General features: G+C 33.8%; 1 protein-coding gene across 8 annotated transcripts in view; it reads right to left on the bottom strand.

Moving 5' to 3' along the window:
- LOC139976859 (uncharacterized) overlaps nt 1-17,820 on the bottom strand; it is a 95,487-nt gene that overhangs the window by 1,571 nt on the left and 76,096 nt on the right. For 4 of the 8 annotated variants that reach the window (XM_071985693.1, XM_071985692.1, XM_071985699.1 and 1 more), the window contains 11 exons: nt 7,619-7,939; nt 7,105-7,119; nt 4,595-4,690; nt 4,091-4,115; nt 3,649-3,749; nt 2,977-3,159; nt 2,481-2,591; nt 2,095-2,261; nt 1,489-1,608; nt 891-1,002; nt 104-200 (listed from right to left, as the gene is read on the bottom strand). In XM_071985693.1, the coding sequence (XP_071841794.1) occupies nt 104-200; nt 891-1,002; nt 1,489-1,608; nt 2,095-2,261; nt 2,481-2,591; nt 2,977-3,159; nt 3,649-3,749; nt 4,091-4,115; nt 4,595-4,690; nt 7,105-7,119; nt 7,619-7,939 (1,348 nt within the window). Of the gene's footprint in view, nt 1-103; nt 201-890; nt 1,003-1,488; nt 1,609-2,094; nt 2,262-2,480; nt 2,592-2,976; nt 3,160-3,648; nt 3,750-4,090; nt 4,116-4,594; nt 4,691-7,104; nt 7,120-7,618; nt 7,940-9,507; nt 9,781-10,251; nt 10,573-10,685; nt 10,994-17,820 lie in introns of those variants that run through there. The other 4 variants (XM_071985698.1, XM_071985695.1, XM_071985696.1 and 1 more) reach the window with 4 other exon arrangements.

Raw genomic sequence — 17,820 nt, 5'->3', positions numbered from 1 at the left:
TTAAGTTAATTGTCACATAATAGTTTCATTGGAGAGGGGAGTCACCTCCCTTCAAGACATTTCTTATATTCTCTTATATCGCATGACAAGAAATTATACTTGCATTCCTCCTGCACACGCCATTGGTTGTTCCAAAGTTTCGTTACGTCTCAATTTGTTTTCGATCTCAGTACAGGTTAGACCTCCAAATGGTGTTTTCCCTAGAAATATTAAATACATTTTACTTTCCGTTCAACTGTCGATTGAAATTGCATTCTTCGTATCTGATATACTATGCATGTGGCTTAATACCGCACATATTTGAACAATTCAGCAGTTTAAATAAAGGTTAAATTCCTCTTTTATTCAATATACTATCAATACAAAATAACATTGCAATTTCCACCACAAAATCTCATACAATGTCAGTTAACGTGGTGTTTTAATGTCACATATTCCACAAACTATAATATCAAATTATACAAATAATGAATGGTTATGAGTGCAATATGGCAAATATTTCATGAGTTGAAATATATGATTTGTACAATCTTTCAACGAATGCAACATTTGCACTATTGCACGGATGAAAACCATTCATTATTTGTTTTATAAACATTTTATATTAGGATGGGTAAAATGCAGTCATGCAACATATTGTCTTGAACAGACAGGTTTTTCTGCTCTCTGACCATTGAAAAAAGTGCTACCAATAAAGTATAACCCATGGTTCTATTTCATAGGGTGGAATAATGCGGATTTTACATGCAATCAACGAGCCAAGATCAATCAAATGACCAGAAAACAATTAGGTGTTGTATAAAATATAATACATATATAGATGAGTTTCTCTTAAGTTCCATTTTGTGATAAACTTTAACATACTTAAGCAAATTAACTTTGTCGCACACCTAAAGAGAAGATTTCCCACAAGACAACGCCAAAACTCCAAACGTCTGACTTCTCCAAATAATTACCAATAAAGACTGTCTCAGGAGCAAGCCATGCTATTGGTGGAATTTTCTGAGCACACGAAAAAATAAGTTGTTTGTGAACATAGCAAATACATATTGTGTCACATATATCACGTGATTATGCATGACGCCCTACATATGACTGCTTTGTCATAGTAAATGAGATTTGCTTTTTCCTAGTTAGCGTAATTACTAAGCTAACTCATATTTTTTTATCAGAGGTAGTGCCATTGCCTACAAACTTATAAAGTTGTTAATGGACATACGGAAGTAAATTTAAATTGGTCGTAAGTTCATTTTAACTAAATTTACTTTCTTTATATGATATTGCATCTGGTAAAACCCATATTTTAATCATAGTTAGAATAATTGCCTACAAACTTATAAAATTGTTAATGGGCATACGAAAGTAATTAAAAAAGTTCGTAAGTTCATTTTCACTTAATGTACTTTCTTTATATGATGTTGCATCTCGTAATACACATGAAAAGTTTACCTCCAACGAGACATGTTACTGGTTAGCAATGTAAAGTACCTTTGTTAGAATCTGGTTCATAACATCTGTGGCTAAGTCTGCAGGCCAGAAATCATACAGTTTACATCTTCCGGTAGAACTGAGTAGTGCTTTCCTAGCTGATAAACCTGGATGTCGATACTTTCAGTGGGTAAGTAGAGAGGAATAAATATCATTTGAGAAGATGAGAAACTAGTGATAGCAGAGCATACTTCCTGTCCTATAACAACTATCAAATGTAACATGAGAGTTGAATTTCACTTACATATCACATCGGTCCTACGTTACTTCTCGAAAATACTAGATAACAAACACTTTGAACATAGTAGTTTGAAACACTTATGATGTTTGAAAGGCACCCCTAACCTTGCTTCACACGACCATGGACACTTTTTGAAAAGACCACGTCTAGTTTGAAGTTACAAGTAACTTAGTTAATTATAGAGGGTCAAACCAGCCCAGCTGCATCCTTTTGCATATGTACAAATATAAAAGTAAAATATTTCTAACCTGTCTGGATCTAAAGGAGTATATTCTTTAAAAAAAAATATGTTGTGACATCTGTTCATTAAACAAATCAAGAGGAACAAGGAAAGATACAAACATAATGCAATTCTGTACTCTTACATTTTGCTTGGCAAGAAAGTACATTCCTTCGCAAACATCCGCTGCAAATGTGGTTAGCTGTACGTTTTTTTTGTAGTTCGATGGAGCCACCTTATATGAACCACCGGACATCAAAACGTCCTTTAATGTTCCCGTTTCGATATACTCTTGGTAAATAAAATATGGCACTGGAAAAGAATTCATGTATGTGATGATCTATATTGTGCTATGACACATAATTATTTGTGCCGAAAGACAACTATGAGGCCATATCTCACAACGAGAAAATTATCAAAATCAAATTGTAAACTAAGTTCCAGGTCTCATTTATGTACAGGTGTGTGTAACGTATCAAGGTCAACTCAAAATTATATATCGATTTATGTAAACAGGCCAGGAATACTTACCGTCTTCAAGAGAAACCCCCAGAACTTCAACGATGTTTTCGTGTGTTTGCAATCTGATAACAGTGCTTGCCAAAGCTCGAAAGTTAAGTATTTCTTTCATACACGCATTTTCTGTACAAAAATAGAAAGTAACCTACCTGTCTTTAAAGATATTTAAATGTATCAAACATTGAAGGCTTTAACTACGCAATTGTATCGAATACGTTATGTTGAGCCTCTCTTTTGAAAGTGTTACATTAGGGTGCATTTGGGTGCAGAGAGGAATAGTTTATACTTTCTACTCTGACTTAAAGACATACTTTTTTTATATCTAGACAATAGCGCCATATGCATATACTTATCTCATTGACGTTACTTCAACCTTCAAAATGGATTTTCTCATCAATATGAATGTGAAGTGTAAAACCTCATAAAAGTAATAAAAATCATACTATAAATTGCACTTGCTGCTGCTGACGTTTAGCCTTGTAGTGAAAAGTCACAGATTGTGAGTTACCTGAAACAGATTTAGCGATGACTTTGGTAAAGCTCGATGAGCTGTCCCCAGACGAAAGGGTTCCTTCCCAGTACGTTATTGTGCCTTCCCCAGAAAGCTGGAAACTTAACTTAACATCGTCGGCACTCAAACATTTTCGTTCGTTCTTACGATTTCGGTTTCCTTGCTCTTGTTTACTTTGTCCTGTAGTACAAATAAATGTTGCCATTTATTGTAATATCTATGGGTTCGCATTTCTTACTGTTGAATACTAAGACCTACATAGTTAATTACCAACTTCTTGGTATGTCACAACATTCATTCAATTAAGAGAAAATTACCATTTTATTCAACAAGACAAACAACATATCATTCAATAAGGTTTAACCATTAATTGTTTTGCATGTTTAAAGATAATACGTTGTCAAGTGATGAATATTTGAATCAAAATATGTCTTTGTCACCGGAGTTCATGACTATTTTTGATTCCTCTTTAATTTGTAAACTTTTCCGGGTTTTGCCATTGGCGGTATAAACAGTCCCTGTAGATAACGCATGGAAGACTCCATAGTTATTTGAACTTTATGAGACAGTACTTAAATTGGACACAGGGCATAAAGTGTATATTTGCATTAAAACATTACTCATCTAAGTGTTTAATGTCACAAAATGGAAAACTATGGAAGTGATTACCAATATTAAAAGGCTCTGCACGGTTCGATTGAATTGTAGACAATTCTCTTGAACTCATTGCAACGTGTGTATAGCGGTTGTCTAGGGTAGTCTCCCTGTTTCTGAACAACAAAAGATATTACAAAACATTGTTGAAGTTTGTTGACTGACAAATTTGTAAACTATGATAAAAAATATATGCATACAATACAGCTGAAATAAAATTTTAAATGATATTAGCACCGAATATAGGTTGAAATAGGTACAGCCGTAACGTGTTACGCTAACATTAAAATAGGCAATTATTGGATATTATTCCACTAAACTGATTAAGTTAAGATAACATTAACTGAAATATTATTTTTGACATGTTTAGTATACAATCCTGAAATAAATTAATAAAACTAAGGATTGACAAGAAACGAACGAATACTGACACAGACGGGAATCACAGTAAACTTACACGTATGGTAAAGTTGTTCTATGCGCTGAAATGAACAATCAGAAAACTTTATATCAACTTTTTGATGTTTCAGATGATTCTTAAAAACTTTAAATTGAAATGATTGGTCTATTCCTATTCTTCATTTTTCAATAATACAGTAATATGAACACCATATCTACATTACACGTCATGCAAAATGTTGTTATATTTTAAAGGTATTTCGATTTAGTGCGTATTTTACTTTTAAATCAAAGGTCTTCGTTTATGTTTCCATTCCCGAGGTTTTGGCAGACTATGTAATAAACATTAACGTAACCGTATCCATCACTAGTACATTGCCACAGTAAATAATTCGTTTTTCGTTTTATTTAATTGTTTGTGGTTTCTTAGTAAAGCAAATCTTAGTCTATTCAACGCTCTTAAAAGTAAAAACGAAAGAATTTAAATTTAAGCAAATTGCGTAAAATTACGCTGAATATAAGACAATTTTATTAAACGTTTGCTTAAACTACATATACTTACAACAAAGTTTGTTCCGCATGATTAACAGACATCCTGTTAAGACAACGCCACCAGTCAGAATTATAACAAGGTGCACTAACTTATTATTTCTGGATCCTTTAGAGTAAGCAGAATTTGTTATTATCTACACTTGTAATAGGAAATTCAATCCAAAGTTACTCAACATTAAATTTATATTGTCGAAAACCATAAAAGAAGGAATATCATGCAAGAGTCTATAATATTTATACTTATGATACGTCAATACTTCTACTTCATAAAGTGATGTAAATATTAAAACCAACATAAAAAGTTCGAAGGAAACTTGGTAAGCAACAATTATTAGGTATCAGTATTGAAAAGTGTTTGAAAGAGACAAAGTATTAGTGATTCATGCCTTCTTTTGTTGCTTTTCATCATCTATCAATCAGAGACATTTATGTAGCGCCAATAAAAAGTTGTTTAAAAAGTTATGTTTCAGCAGTTTCTGAAAATATCAATAGTCTGAGTCTTTTCAATACGGTTTGGAAGACACTTCAACTCTTTGCGACCGAAACAAGATAAAAGAACGATCAGTAAACTGCACACTGTGAGTTTTGGGTTCAATGACATTTATGAGAGTATCTATAAGAGGTTCTAAGCTGTCTGCGTGAAGGTTGTAACAGGAGTTAGCCCGAAATAAGTTGGCGACTGTACGGAATACCATATGTATCAACAATGTAAAAAACTATATAAGCATGTCCAAAATAATCTAAGCATGTCCAAGAAAATATAAGCATGTCCAAAAAATATAAGCATGTCCAAATTTATATAAACATGTCGAAACTAATATAAGTATGTTCAAAAATAATGTGAGCATTGCCAAAATATTATGAGAATGTCGAAAAATGATATGAAAATGTCGAATGTAACTGCTAACTTCATCTTTATAGTGAACATTTTGGCATTTGAATTCACGCCATATGTTGCAAAATATCCAAAAAAAATATAAGCATGTTCAAAATAATATAAGCATGTCCAAATTTATATAAACATGTCGAAACCGATATGAGTATGTCCAAAAATAATGAGAGCAAGTCCAAAATCATATGAGAGTGTCGAAAGACTATATGAGCATGTCCAAAATATTAAAAGAGTGTCGAAAATAATACAAAAGTGTCGAGCGTAACTGCTAGATTCAACTTTGTAATGAACAGTCAGGCGTTTGAATTTACGCCATATGTTCCTCATATCAAACTTTTTTTTTCATTTTTGGTGCTGAAAAGAAATACACCATATCCAACGTAACGTAAGGCAATGTACAGTTCATCCATTACCGTATTAGTGTGTGTGTTTATATTTTTAATGATATTTCGATCGAGAACGACTTTATTTTCAAGGAAATATTAGTTGAATTGTTTCGTAGCGCGAATGGTCAACCGGGCCCCAAGGTGCTGTGTCCAACACTCCACGCGGTTTCTGTAGTTGGCGAGTTCTTTCCACGTGATCATCTTGAAATTTAGTTAAAATGTGAGAGTGAAGGGCCCCAGGCATTAGCCATAAATTGCCCATGCCCAAGCATGATTTGATTATGTTAGCAAAGAGCATGATAATTCTTTTAGAAGTGTTTGCCCTATTGGACATTGCGGTATCCAAAAATACCAACGACTTCAGTTTTTAACTGTAACGGGGCACATGCAGTAGCCTATATATATATATCTATATATATATATATATATATATATATATATATATATATATATATATATATATATATATATATATATATGGACACTTCACTTTCTTTTTCGACATTTATGGAACGTTTGCTCACCGTAGCGTATGGTAAGCTTTGTACATAGGAACAAGTACTTTGAATTTGATACGCTGAAGTACAGGAAGCCAATGAAGAGAACTGAGTTCTTTTGTGACAGAGTCATATTTCTTGTGTTTGACAATTATACATGCTGAGGTGTGTTGAACATTTGGAGGTCTGGTGGTTAATGATTTGTTCATACGGATTCAATCAAGAGGCTGTTACAGTAGTCAAACCTGGAGGTGACTAGAGTGTGCACAATGGTGAGCATATTGCGTGCTCGGCTAATGTTAGATAGATGGCGGTTTGCAGATCTGATGAAATTAGCGACCTGGGCACTCATTGTCAAACCAGAATCAAACATAATCACAAGGTTCTCAAAGGGTTTGTTTGGACAGGTACATACGGTCACTGAGGGTAGATTGAATTTAGCTCGTTGCTCGTTGGGCTCTAAAGCCAAACACCATAACCTAACTTTTATCATTGTTTGTTTTGCATGTTTTTGCATCTTACATCGATAAAAAAGATATTCATAAGCTTTGAAGTTATTGTAGATTTACACTGAGAAGATAAGGATAAAAGTAATTAATGATGCGGGCTACCAGCGGAAAATTGTGTGAGACATCTTACAGTGTAGCAAAAGCAAATAGTGAACAAGGAAACCTTTATAATATATTTTGAAAGGAATGATATTATGTCGAATTAGTTACAAAAGGAAACACAAATTTACACTTACGGTCCGGATTGAGATCTAGCCAAAAGCAAATGGGAAATACATTTATTAAAAATAATGGCTGTCAATAACTTTAATGACGTCAGTTTTCAAACAAATTATTTAATTAAAAAATTGATCATCTATCATTATCCATTTTAAAAATGTTTCGTGTGATTGAATGAACGTTAAAGGAGATTGACGAATGGTAAAACATTACACATCAGTGCGCTATTGGCATTTAGAATTTATTACTTATAAAGTTTACCAAGCTCCTGTACATAACTGATAAGCAAACGCTTAAACGTCTATGATATGCTATACAACCGAATTTATGTAACGTAGCCTTATAGACGTTCTGACAGTAAAGAATATCACATATAATGTAATTCTTTTATCACTCAATTAGCAAAGAACATTTCTTCATTAAAAGCATTTGTTTGCATCTTGTTGCCTTCTTTGTAATGTTTTATTAAATCAGTATGAAGTACCAAACCTACATTAAACCCGTAACATATAAAACAAAATATTTCGTTACCAAATACAGAGATTTTGACATTTTTGGTCCAGTTTCTTTTTCCATACATTCCAGCAGTGCAAATGACATCTTCGTTCCGCATTGCCATGTAGTTGATTGTTGAACTTGTGGTGAACAATTCTAAACTCGCACTGTTCAACCTTTTATGCAAATCATTCAATGGAGAACCTTCACAAGTTTTTCTGCCACATTTCCAGGAAATATTTGCTTTTGGCATTGAGTCTTCAGCATAACACGTAAAGTTTACGTGTGTTCCGTTTGCAAGGAAGACAGTCGCATTGGTTTCATGACCGTTGATTTGAAAATTCATAGTTGGTGGTACTGTTAGGAAAAATACAGTATCGTTGCTTTTTCCCATTTTTTGGCTTGTTTTGTCTTAGCTTATGTCGTAGATAGAACATTAATCTCGTTCCAAATACCTTGAATCCATAGCTCAACATAGATTATTACATTACAATATCGTTGAACACTTTGATTCAACATGAACAATTAAATACACCAGAAATAGCCCCCCCCCCTTAAACACCCGTCCGTATAAAATTGCAAACAGCTTCCACCAATCTGAGACTACCTGTACATAGCTACAGTGAGCTGTGACTAATCGGGTCGTTTCACATACACATCCGCCCGCCCGCCTTGCTTGCCTATGCCAAGCACGGGAAACAGCGATAAATTAAAAAGAAGCAATTAGTTCCCGTTGCATCCCTTGTTGCCTCTGCTCCGAGGATGTAACCCTGAGAGAACGAAACGTATATCACAAGTAAACTCTGTCCGCTACGATAATACTTATTTGAAGCTATCAATAAAATGACATGTTTTCACATAGCAACACATATAGTTTTGACAAACTTGTTGAAGAACTTTTACCTGATCCCCTGACTGTTTGCTTAATATGAGTAAGATATTACTTTCCTTTAGGTCGGCGAAGGTACTCCACAAACAAGACGCGTAAAAAGTACCTAATGATGGCGGTAATACATTTTCTTATGTAAGTTAAGGGCATTGGTGCTTATTTTGTTTTTGGCGTATATGAATGTGTTATTGTTATTCCAATATAATGAAAATATCTCTAGAATTGGAGACAACTTTTTTTTAGTCTAAGTTTAAAATGAACGAATATTGTCATCATATTATGCACATCTTTATTAGGCAAACTTCTTTTGCTTGGAGTGAGATGAATGTTATTACACTACAGAACCATTTCAGTTGTTATGATTTAAGAAAAGACTTTAGAAAAAAAAACGTGAGCTAAGGAGGAAAAAGACACAAAACAGTAATATTCAATGTTAAAATATGATTGACATTCTTTCAAATGTCAGCACCGTGTTAAAACACATTCAAATTATAAAAAAAAGAAAGTTGAACTACCTCACCTAAAGATATTCGCAATTATTTAGTTTTAGGTGAGGTATTCTGGCTTGAAACTCATTGTGGTGTTCCTTATGAATTGTATTACACTAAAGCAAAGGTTTGTAAAACAGACAAATTCCACCAATTTTATTACTGAATTGGCAGTTTATCAACTAATATTTCTTCAATCTCCCAGGAAATTCCAATATTTGATCGCTTCAAAGGTAGACTAAGTGTGAATAATAATTAAACATAAACCATCATAGCGTAACTTGTGTATTCTGATAATAGTGTTTGTAACATGTTCTTGGTTTTCAAATGTCACAGGTGGGAAAACTAATTTGTGTCTGTAAAATAACAGTCTTCCAATTATAAATTACGAAAAAGAACTTTTCTTCTTGTCTTCGTTAAGTTAAGTGCACAATGATGGCTGTAGAATATAGGATAAAGGAATTTTTTTCAATGCCAATGGGTCGTACCAGGCCCATGTGTAAACGGTAATGTTAACCTCATCTACACCAAAGTGTCGTTCTACTTACCCAGTACATTAATTCTCTTGTGAGTAGAAGAATTTAATTCGTTTTGTATTGTGCACACAAGTAACTTGTTGTGAAATCTTCTTACTGCGGTAAATGACACATTACTGCAGGTGACATTTCCGTCAAAACTGTCTCTGAATGTCATAACCAATGGAATGCCAAGAGACCATAAATACTTCACTGGCTCCGTGGAATAAGTTAATGTCACACAGCATTGGGCTGAAAATGTCTCATTCTCCATAACAGATCTGGTAGGGGCTATAGTCGGTCCATCTTAGAACATAAACAGTCAGTTAAGAAAAGGAAAGCCGATAAAGGAATATTCTGCAAACAGTTTTCTAATAGCTGCGGTTGATTACGGTAAATTTTTAAGTTGCTATAAATATTATGTCAACACAATCTCACACCATGTTTGATATGATTGTTTAAAAATTTGTAATAATTTGAAAGAAGTATCTGGCGACAGCAGAACGAATGATTACATGGGAGCTGTTGAATTGGAATAGTCCTTGTATTCCTTCATAATATTTAAATAAGTTACCTATAAAGGAAAACAATATTTCTACATAAACCACAAAGCCAGTCAAGATAGGTCACACCCAATCAGCAATATTTTGAATTCGGGACAAGATACTGAGATGGTGTTTGATGGTGCAAACTTTTTATCTTCAATATACTTTTCACATACAATCTGTTACCAAAATATCCCTCAAATAGTGGAAAATGATAAATAATCTTACAAACCTTGTACCCTAATTTTCCAATACTGGAACATCGGTTTACCAGTAAAAGTATGAACAGCTTTACAGTAATATTCCCCAGCGTCTCCAACACGAACTTTCTGTATTCCTAATGAAGCAGTTTTTTCTTGTTCATTAATAGCATAGACACGTCCATCTTTACGAATGTTAGGAAATGTTGCTGGCTCTTGTTTATATAAATGATTCCCGTTTTTATACCATATTATATAATAATCACGGTCAGAGAAATTAAACGAACATGTTATTTCCGTAGAGAATCCAACTTTAGCCAATCTTGTCTGCGTTTGGACCGTGTTTGGTTTGTCTATAAAAAGAAGAAATATTCTATCTTAAAACACAGGTCATACCAAAAATATCTCATGCAGAAACGTTTGTTTCATTAACATTTTACATAAAGGAAAATATAATTATATTTACCTGCCAACGCCTGATGTAGTACATATATTAGGAAATACGGAAACATCCATGTGATGATTAGTTTTCTAAGTATCAACATTTTAGCTTTGCTTTTGATTGTGTTTAGTTTCGTTCCGCTCTTACACCTCGTCATGTATTGCATCACTCCTTTGAATGTACATGATTTTGACTCGACGGACTTCTCCATACTGTTGCAACAATGTGACGATCGCGAAACACTACTTCAAACATTTGATCGAAAAGCTTTACCGAACAGTCATAACTACGCATGCGCACTTGGATGAGTACAAGGCATTGCTTTCTTGCACAAAGGCGTTATCAAAAATAAAGGCGTTGTCAGTTTTTTTAAGCCTCTCGTTTTCGATTCGTAAAGTTCAAATAAAAATGTACCGATGATTTACAGTTATCATCATGACTGAATAAATTATTTTGCAAGGTCAAATTAATTGAGCATGAAAGTTATGCCAAAAATACATGCGTCAGTTGTAGAAAAAATCACACTTGAACGTTAGTCTGAATATTATACATAACAGCCAACAAAGGCTATTGGAAAACAACTTCAGATGTTGCTTACACTTTTGAATAAATAACACTGTTCTAACACTGTGATATCACTAAGGAATAAACAAGTTTCATATTCAATTTGCTAGAAATGGCATCAACCGCTCATTTCAGTTTATACCTACTGCTGAAAGTTGCTTATATAATTACTGTGATAATTTCCGCAATGAAGAGCTATGTTGTTATTTAAATAAGAAAATTGACATAATATTGTTATCAAGCGTTCATTTAAGCTTATACTGACTACTGAACATTCACTCATTGTATTGCTGTCAGTTAGAGCAGAAAGTCCATCAATCAAGATTCCGCCATTTGAAGACAACAATTAATATGACATTGTTTTCTTGTCACAAGTTATGATATATCGGCTAAAAAGTTCTATTGGGGTTCTCTCGATCATTTGACAATTGAGAGGCAATCGTCCGAGTAAGCTGGTTAATATCAAGTTAGATTACGTTAGTAAGCTTCAATAAAAGTAAAACCGAATTTATTAATTGAGAGACGATCAATAAATGTCAGCATTTTTACCAGTCCATAATGGTGTGAGGCTTAACAGCTGCTTTTGTTGCAAAGTGTTTATACAGACCGAAATGAAACATTTTTGTTTTACTTATTATTAATGCGTAATCTGTTCAAGAGCTATTCAGTCGAAAAGAAAATACTCTGGCTTATCCTGGATACACATCAATCAAAATCAATCAATCATTGACAGAAACAATTGAAACAAGATGTTATTTTAAAAATCATGAAAATTGAGCCGCATAGTAGCATATGGATGCATCATAGTGAATTCGGACTATTAATAAATCCACAGAACATCATTTCCCCTATGCCGTTTGAGGTTTGGCCCTCGTATTCAATATGATAATGTATTTAAATCATAACTAACTTGAGGATGTTACAGTATAAACAATGTTTGCTCTTGTATTCACAATCCATATTTTCCCCCTGATATTTGACCTCAAGGTAGGTGTTCATAGCCCAGAGCAGCTTCCTACTAAATTCGAAGAACATGTATGAATTGTTGACCTTATCAAATATTGCCCCAAAGACTCTCAACTCAGAAACAATAATATCCACAATTAAAACCGTTGCTATGGTAAGGTATCGGAGGTACCAAATGATGAACGGGCTGCTGGAGAAAAACTTTGTAGAGAGCCTGAAAGGAGTGAGAGCGAGAGGGGAGATACAAAATAACAATGACAGAAGTTTTAAATCCAATTGATTAGGGATGAATATGATACATGTTTGTGAAAAGAGGTCGAGGGGAGATATACGATGGAAAATACCATCGACACTGTTAAGACATGGATGTTCGTGTACGGTGTGGATGTGTTGTACCTGCAATCTTTCCCTGCTGAGACAAACTATATAAGGTCCGTCAAAACGTCATATTAGGTTTTTCTTAGTTCAAACATTTACATATACATAAGCCTTAAGACACCTTCATTAAGGGTACAATATGTACACTTGAGTGCACAGTGCTTCAGTGAACAATGCGAACAGTGTACTTTGTGTACAGTGTGCAGTGTATCCTGTACACAGAGTACACTCCAGTGTACAGTTTACAATCAAGTGTACAATATCAATCAGGTTCAGATGTCGCTTACACTTTTGAATAAATGACACTGTTCTAACACTGTGACATCACTTACGAATAAACAAGTTTCATATTCAATTTGCTAGAATGGCATCAACCGCTCCATTCATTGACAACCGACCTTCGACGCGTGATACAAAAAAATGTTCTTAGAGTGTTTTATTTGTTTAAATACATGATTAACAGGAACATAAAGCAATTGTACTTCAATCAGAGTCATAAATTAATTCATGGCAACAACTGATTATGGACAATTTTCTCTTTCATATAACTTAAAACAAAAAGTAGTTTCGCTTCCTGATTTTCAGGTACACGAGTTTCATTAACAATTGACCAGCCCATAAATAAAGGAGACTTCGTGTTTCTGAATATACAAGCATCTCATTTATTTCCTTGTTTTACGAACATGGCGTGTGTTACATATTTCTTCAGTCAAACTGATGCTGGAAACATAACAGTAAATTTGAACTCCATAAGAAAGGCAAGAAAAACCTGCGACTATTCAAAACTTAGAATCGAGAAAGAGACACAGACAAAACAAAATCACATCAAAAGACGTGTATGGAGACATGTATAGAGTCTAAAAGAGGGTCCGGAAAAAAAAAACGCGTTTGGGTCATATATATATATATATTAAAACAAGTGTTAAAAATTTGAACTTACACATCTAATCGCATATTTTCAAAATAAGACAACATGCTTGCTACGTGTTCTATCCATGCTTTAGACTTTGACTTTCCATCGAAAAAACATTTTCCTAACACGAAGATAGATATATAGAATACATTATTTGTAAGGCCGACTTTCTCTCTATGCCGAAGTGACATAGACACGGTGGGCCGAGAACAAAGTAAATATACGAACAATACAGAACGAGCAACCCTAGAAAAGAAAATGTACTTTGGATGACCTTTGAATATATCACTGTTGTCGATCATTCGGAAATGAATAGCAACATGAGTTCCACGAGGCCCACAACAATTCCAAAGGCTCAAGTACCCGTTCGGTGCGTACCCGTCCAATTTTTAACCCTTTTCCCTTATAAGTCCATTATTTTGTTGTGGTCCCATCTCGTTATTCTCTTCTTAAGTTTGATACCTACCGTTCCCTTCTTCCTTTCTTATTTGATTTGTCTCTCTTTCATCGCCTGTCTTATGAATCGTGGAAATCGGCAAAGCTACGTTCCCGAATAACCGTCTCTCGTTGAAATACCCTTTTGTTCGTTTTTTTTTCATTTGCTTTGTAGACAGATGGCGCTCTTCAATTGAACTTTATCAAAAAAAAATCAAACGTTTTTGTTTTTCATGACGTTAAATAAAACATAAAAATTGTAACGTGTTTAAGTATTGTTGTGATAGTAGTTCTGCTAACAGTAGCTATACAATCTTTATTGAGGTGTAAGTGCTAATCCAATATTGTCTTTTCTTGATACGTATAATGTGGTCAGATTTGCAATCAACATGTAAGGCGGTGGGGATAGGCTTGGGGGGGGAGAGGAAGTAGTGTGTATTCTCATTAAATTCAGTTTGTTACAAATATTATACATTTATCTCACTAGAAAAAAAAACGTTAATTGCACTCTTTAAGGCAGCGGGCGGCTAACATTCAGGCGTGAGATCCAGGAGCTTGCATGATGATTTCAACATGAACTATATCAATTGCAAACCCCTCAAATTTGATGCCCGGAATGCAGTGACGATAGCTCAAACTATGGATGTTGGAAAGCTCTTAAAAAGTTTAAATATCACTACAGACATTTGGATAAATCTCAAGGCCAGCCGAAACTTTGGCAATATCCATTGTTTTGTTATACGTATTAGTATGCGGAACGTTAATTTGGACATTCTAAAGAAGTATTGTGTTTTATTAGTGATAAATCTTGTTCCTTCAACTGATTACTTCAGTGCACTCTGCAGGAAAAATTAAGCGAAACTAAACGCACATTGATATCAATTGTAGATGATAAGCTGAATGACACTAGGTTGCCGATTCTAAAACAACAGCCATTTATGTTAACATTTTTGCAGCAGATGTAATATCATAGTGAAGTGAACCTGATGAAATGAAATAGGTACATTTCCAGAGGATGGGAAAAAAGAGATATAGATGTAAGAGCATAGCATGATCATCAAATTATCTAATATCTTTACATGCAATGGTATTTGAGTGTCAAGCAACATGGGAAATGAAAATGAAAGTGACTAATTCAGCGGTTTCTGCAACATATATTGCATAATCCAGCATCACGAAGCATAATAATCTAGTCAGCCTTATGATGTAAGGAGCCGGAGTTACTTTTTCTTTTGTGTATGATAAATCCTAGTTAGAAAGACATCATCGAGATTGTTTTCTGATGTTTTGGTGATCGAAAGTTGGTAGAGCTATTTGTTGTTTGGGCGGGATTCTCATATTTTTGTCCTATGAAAGAGGTCCAGATGGCTACAATTTGACCAAATCAGATTGTATAAAAGAGCCAGAGGGATATTTTGTCATTGATATTTTAAATTAAATGTAAAAAAGTTTTTCATATAAATAATGAATGAATTTTGCGTTATCCAAACATCTAATTTTGAAAATGAAAATGATACTGGCATCTTATGGCAATAATGTGGTGTTCTTATGAAATTCCTGAATTTCACATCTCACAGTAATTGAAACATGAAATTTACAGAATAATAGATGGATAATGCTGAAACAAGATAGTTAGCTTTAATATTTATAGGTTGTAATCTGATTAAATGAAATCGTGAAGATTCGTTTCAGCGTTCTAGCATGAATAAAACTGAAATATGACAGTTTTTTACTGTGAAAGATGAAAGTTTTTCTATACATTCTCAATGAATCGCAACAAAAGAAATGAAAAAGAACGAGGAGTAAAGAAATCTTGCGATCAAATGATCTCTTGTTTACACTCGTAAACAATCAACCCTGCCACAGATGACCCATTGGATATTTACATTAGAAAGCATTCAACTACGTCAGGTATGATTTAAATTTCGGTTTGAACTTCTAATTACTTCAAGTTCTATTCTCACAAGTCTTTGTTGAGGTATGACAATGATCTCATTTGCGACACATTTCAAATTGGTATCAATTGGTTAAGGCTTACCTGCAACTTAAACTGAAATTTAATTCCATTTGCTCTTTACTTCCACCGAAGAGAACCGAAATTAAATTTGTCTTCTCATGAAACCAGGAAAACTAAAGAGTTTCTGTTGATGAATTAATAATTGTATGGCAATGTACAGGTCATTTGGAGTTGAAAAAGGTAGGTATGACGCAATATAAGCTGCTCTGGATAATTTAAAAGACCGTTACTACCCATGTGAATTCAGAAATAGTCCGACGTTATCCTTTTGACAGTTTTACATTATATTTACATACGAAAAGTGACAAGGAATGACGAAACCAGTTGAGTATCCGGTTTTTCAATTCACGTTGCATGATATTCCTTACACTAATTTATTTGAGAGAGTCAACTTACCTGCAGCCTGGATATTTTCAAATGATAGGATGTCAATTATTAATATAATAGTTATGGTAAATTAACAGTGGGAATGAAAATTGTTTTACAAATACTATCCTTGCCGATTTATCGGTTGTATCAAATGAAACGACAAAGCTGGTAATCGTGATGTCACTTCGAATTATGTTTTCGCCAAACATATCACTGATCTTTAACTGTCATGTTACTGTTTTAGAAGAAACCTATTAGCGTCTGAGCACGAGTCAAACTGAATTATGACACCAGTCCCAAAGTAATCAATTATTGTAGAAGAAAATTGTTATATTTTCAACGAATAGCAAATTCGTTAAAAGAACAATTTGATATTGAGCCATCAGGTTTACTTATGGTCACATCTCTGTTGTCTACTCGCGCCTGATAGGATGTCAAATATATGCAAATAAACTAAAAGTTTAGAATGTTGTAAAGATATTTTAATTGGCCCAGGTTAAGTCATAATAAGGGAATTATCCACATGTTTGTTTCACCGCTTCAGGTTTTACCTCACATTGCGAAGATTTATCGTTTCTAGGAAGATGATATGTGTAATTCCTTTGACAAAATGAGGTCAAAAAATTACATTCACATTTATTCACACCAAATACTGTTCGATACACACATTTCCAAAGAGAATGTTTATGATAAACGAAGAACAGGAATGTTAATTGTTCTACATTACATTGCAATGCATAACATTACATTCCCTGCTGATTTCTTGGTTGTTAACAATTGAAATGATAAGGCTTCATCTTGATTTCACTAGTTTACACTTCCATGTTCAACTGATTAGAAACACGTCATTAAATATGTGATGTTGGTAACTTTATAATCTCACAAGTTATTGCGAGTTGTGACAACACTGTGTTACACATTGACCTTTTTGATTATGACTTATTATAATAAAAAAAGCAACTAAAGTAGTATGTTCTTTTTCTGTTTTGCCCTATGAAAAATTGTTGTTGCATTCCTTACCTTATCGGGATGACTGAATAGTTGTGCATCATTGTGCTTATTATGTAACATTTTCGTAAAAAAAAAAAACATTCTCAGTTTTTATTGCCCGTGTCGTGTGAAAGTTGCTATCATAGATAGTTTGACTTTAATGCTATTCTCTAAAATCAATCATATTTCTTCCCGATCCTGTGAAAATGTTGTCTTTATAACTCTTGTCAAAGATGTTTTTGCCTTATAACTCCGTTTAACTGCGAATTCCAATCCCAATCTTTGTTCTTGCCCTGTACTTCCTCTTAACAAGAGAGCCATGTATATCTATGGCAAAGAGTTTTTCATATCAAAAAGAAAGTACTCGAAGCAGGAAATGCTTGAGAAACTGCTGGAGAGTTATCTTATTGGTTGTTTCACACGGGATTATTTCTGTGTCTTTATTTATATTCTTATTATCTTCAACTGCAAATGTAGTTATTGCTCTGTCTTTGGATTCCATTTTCACTTATAAAGAATGGATTTAA

Source organism: Apostichopus japonicus, chromosome 12 (assembly GCF_037975245.1).
Source record: "Apostichopus japonicus isolate 1M-3 chromosome 12, ASM3797524v1, whole genome shotgun sequence".
Taxonomy (NCBI): domain Eukaryota; kingdom Metazoa; phylum Echinodermata; class Holothuroidea; order Aspidochirotida; family Stichopodidae; genus Apostichopus; species Apostichopus japonicus.
Note: the sequence above shows the minus strand (reverse complement) of the source record. Positions and strands in the feature narration are given on the sequence as shown.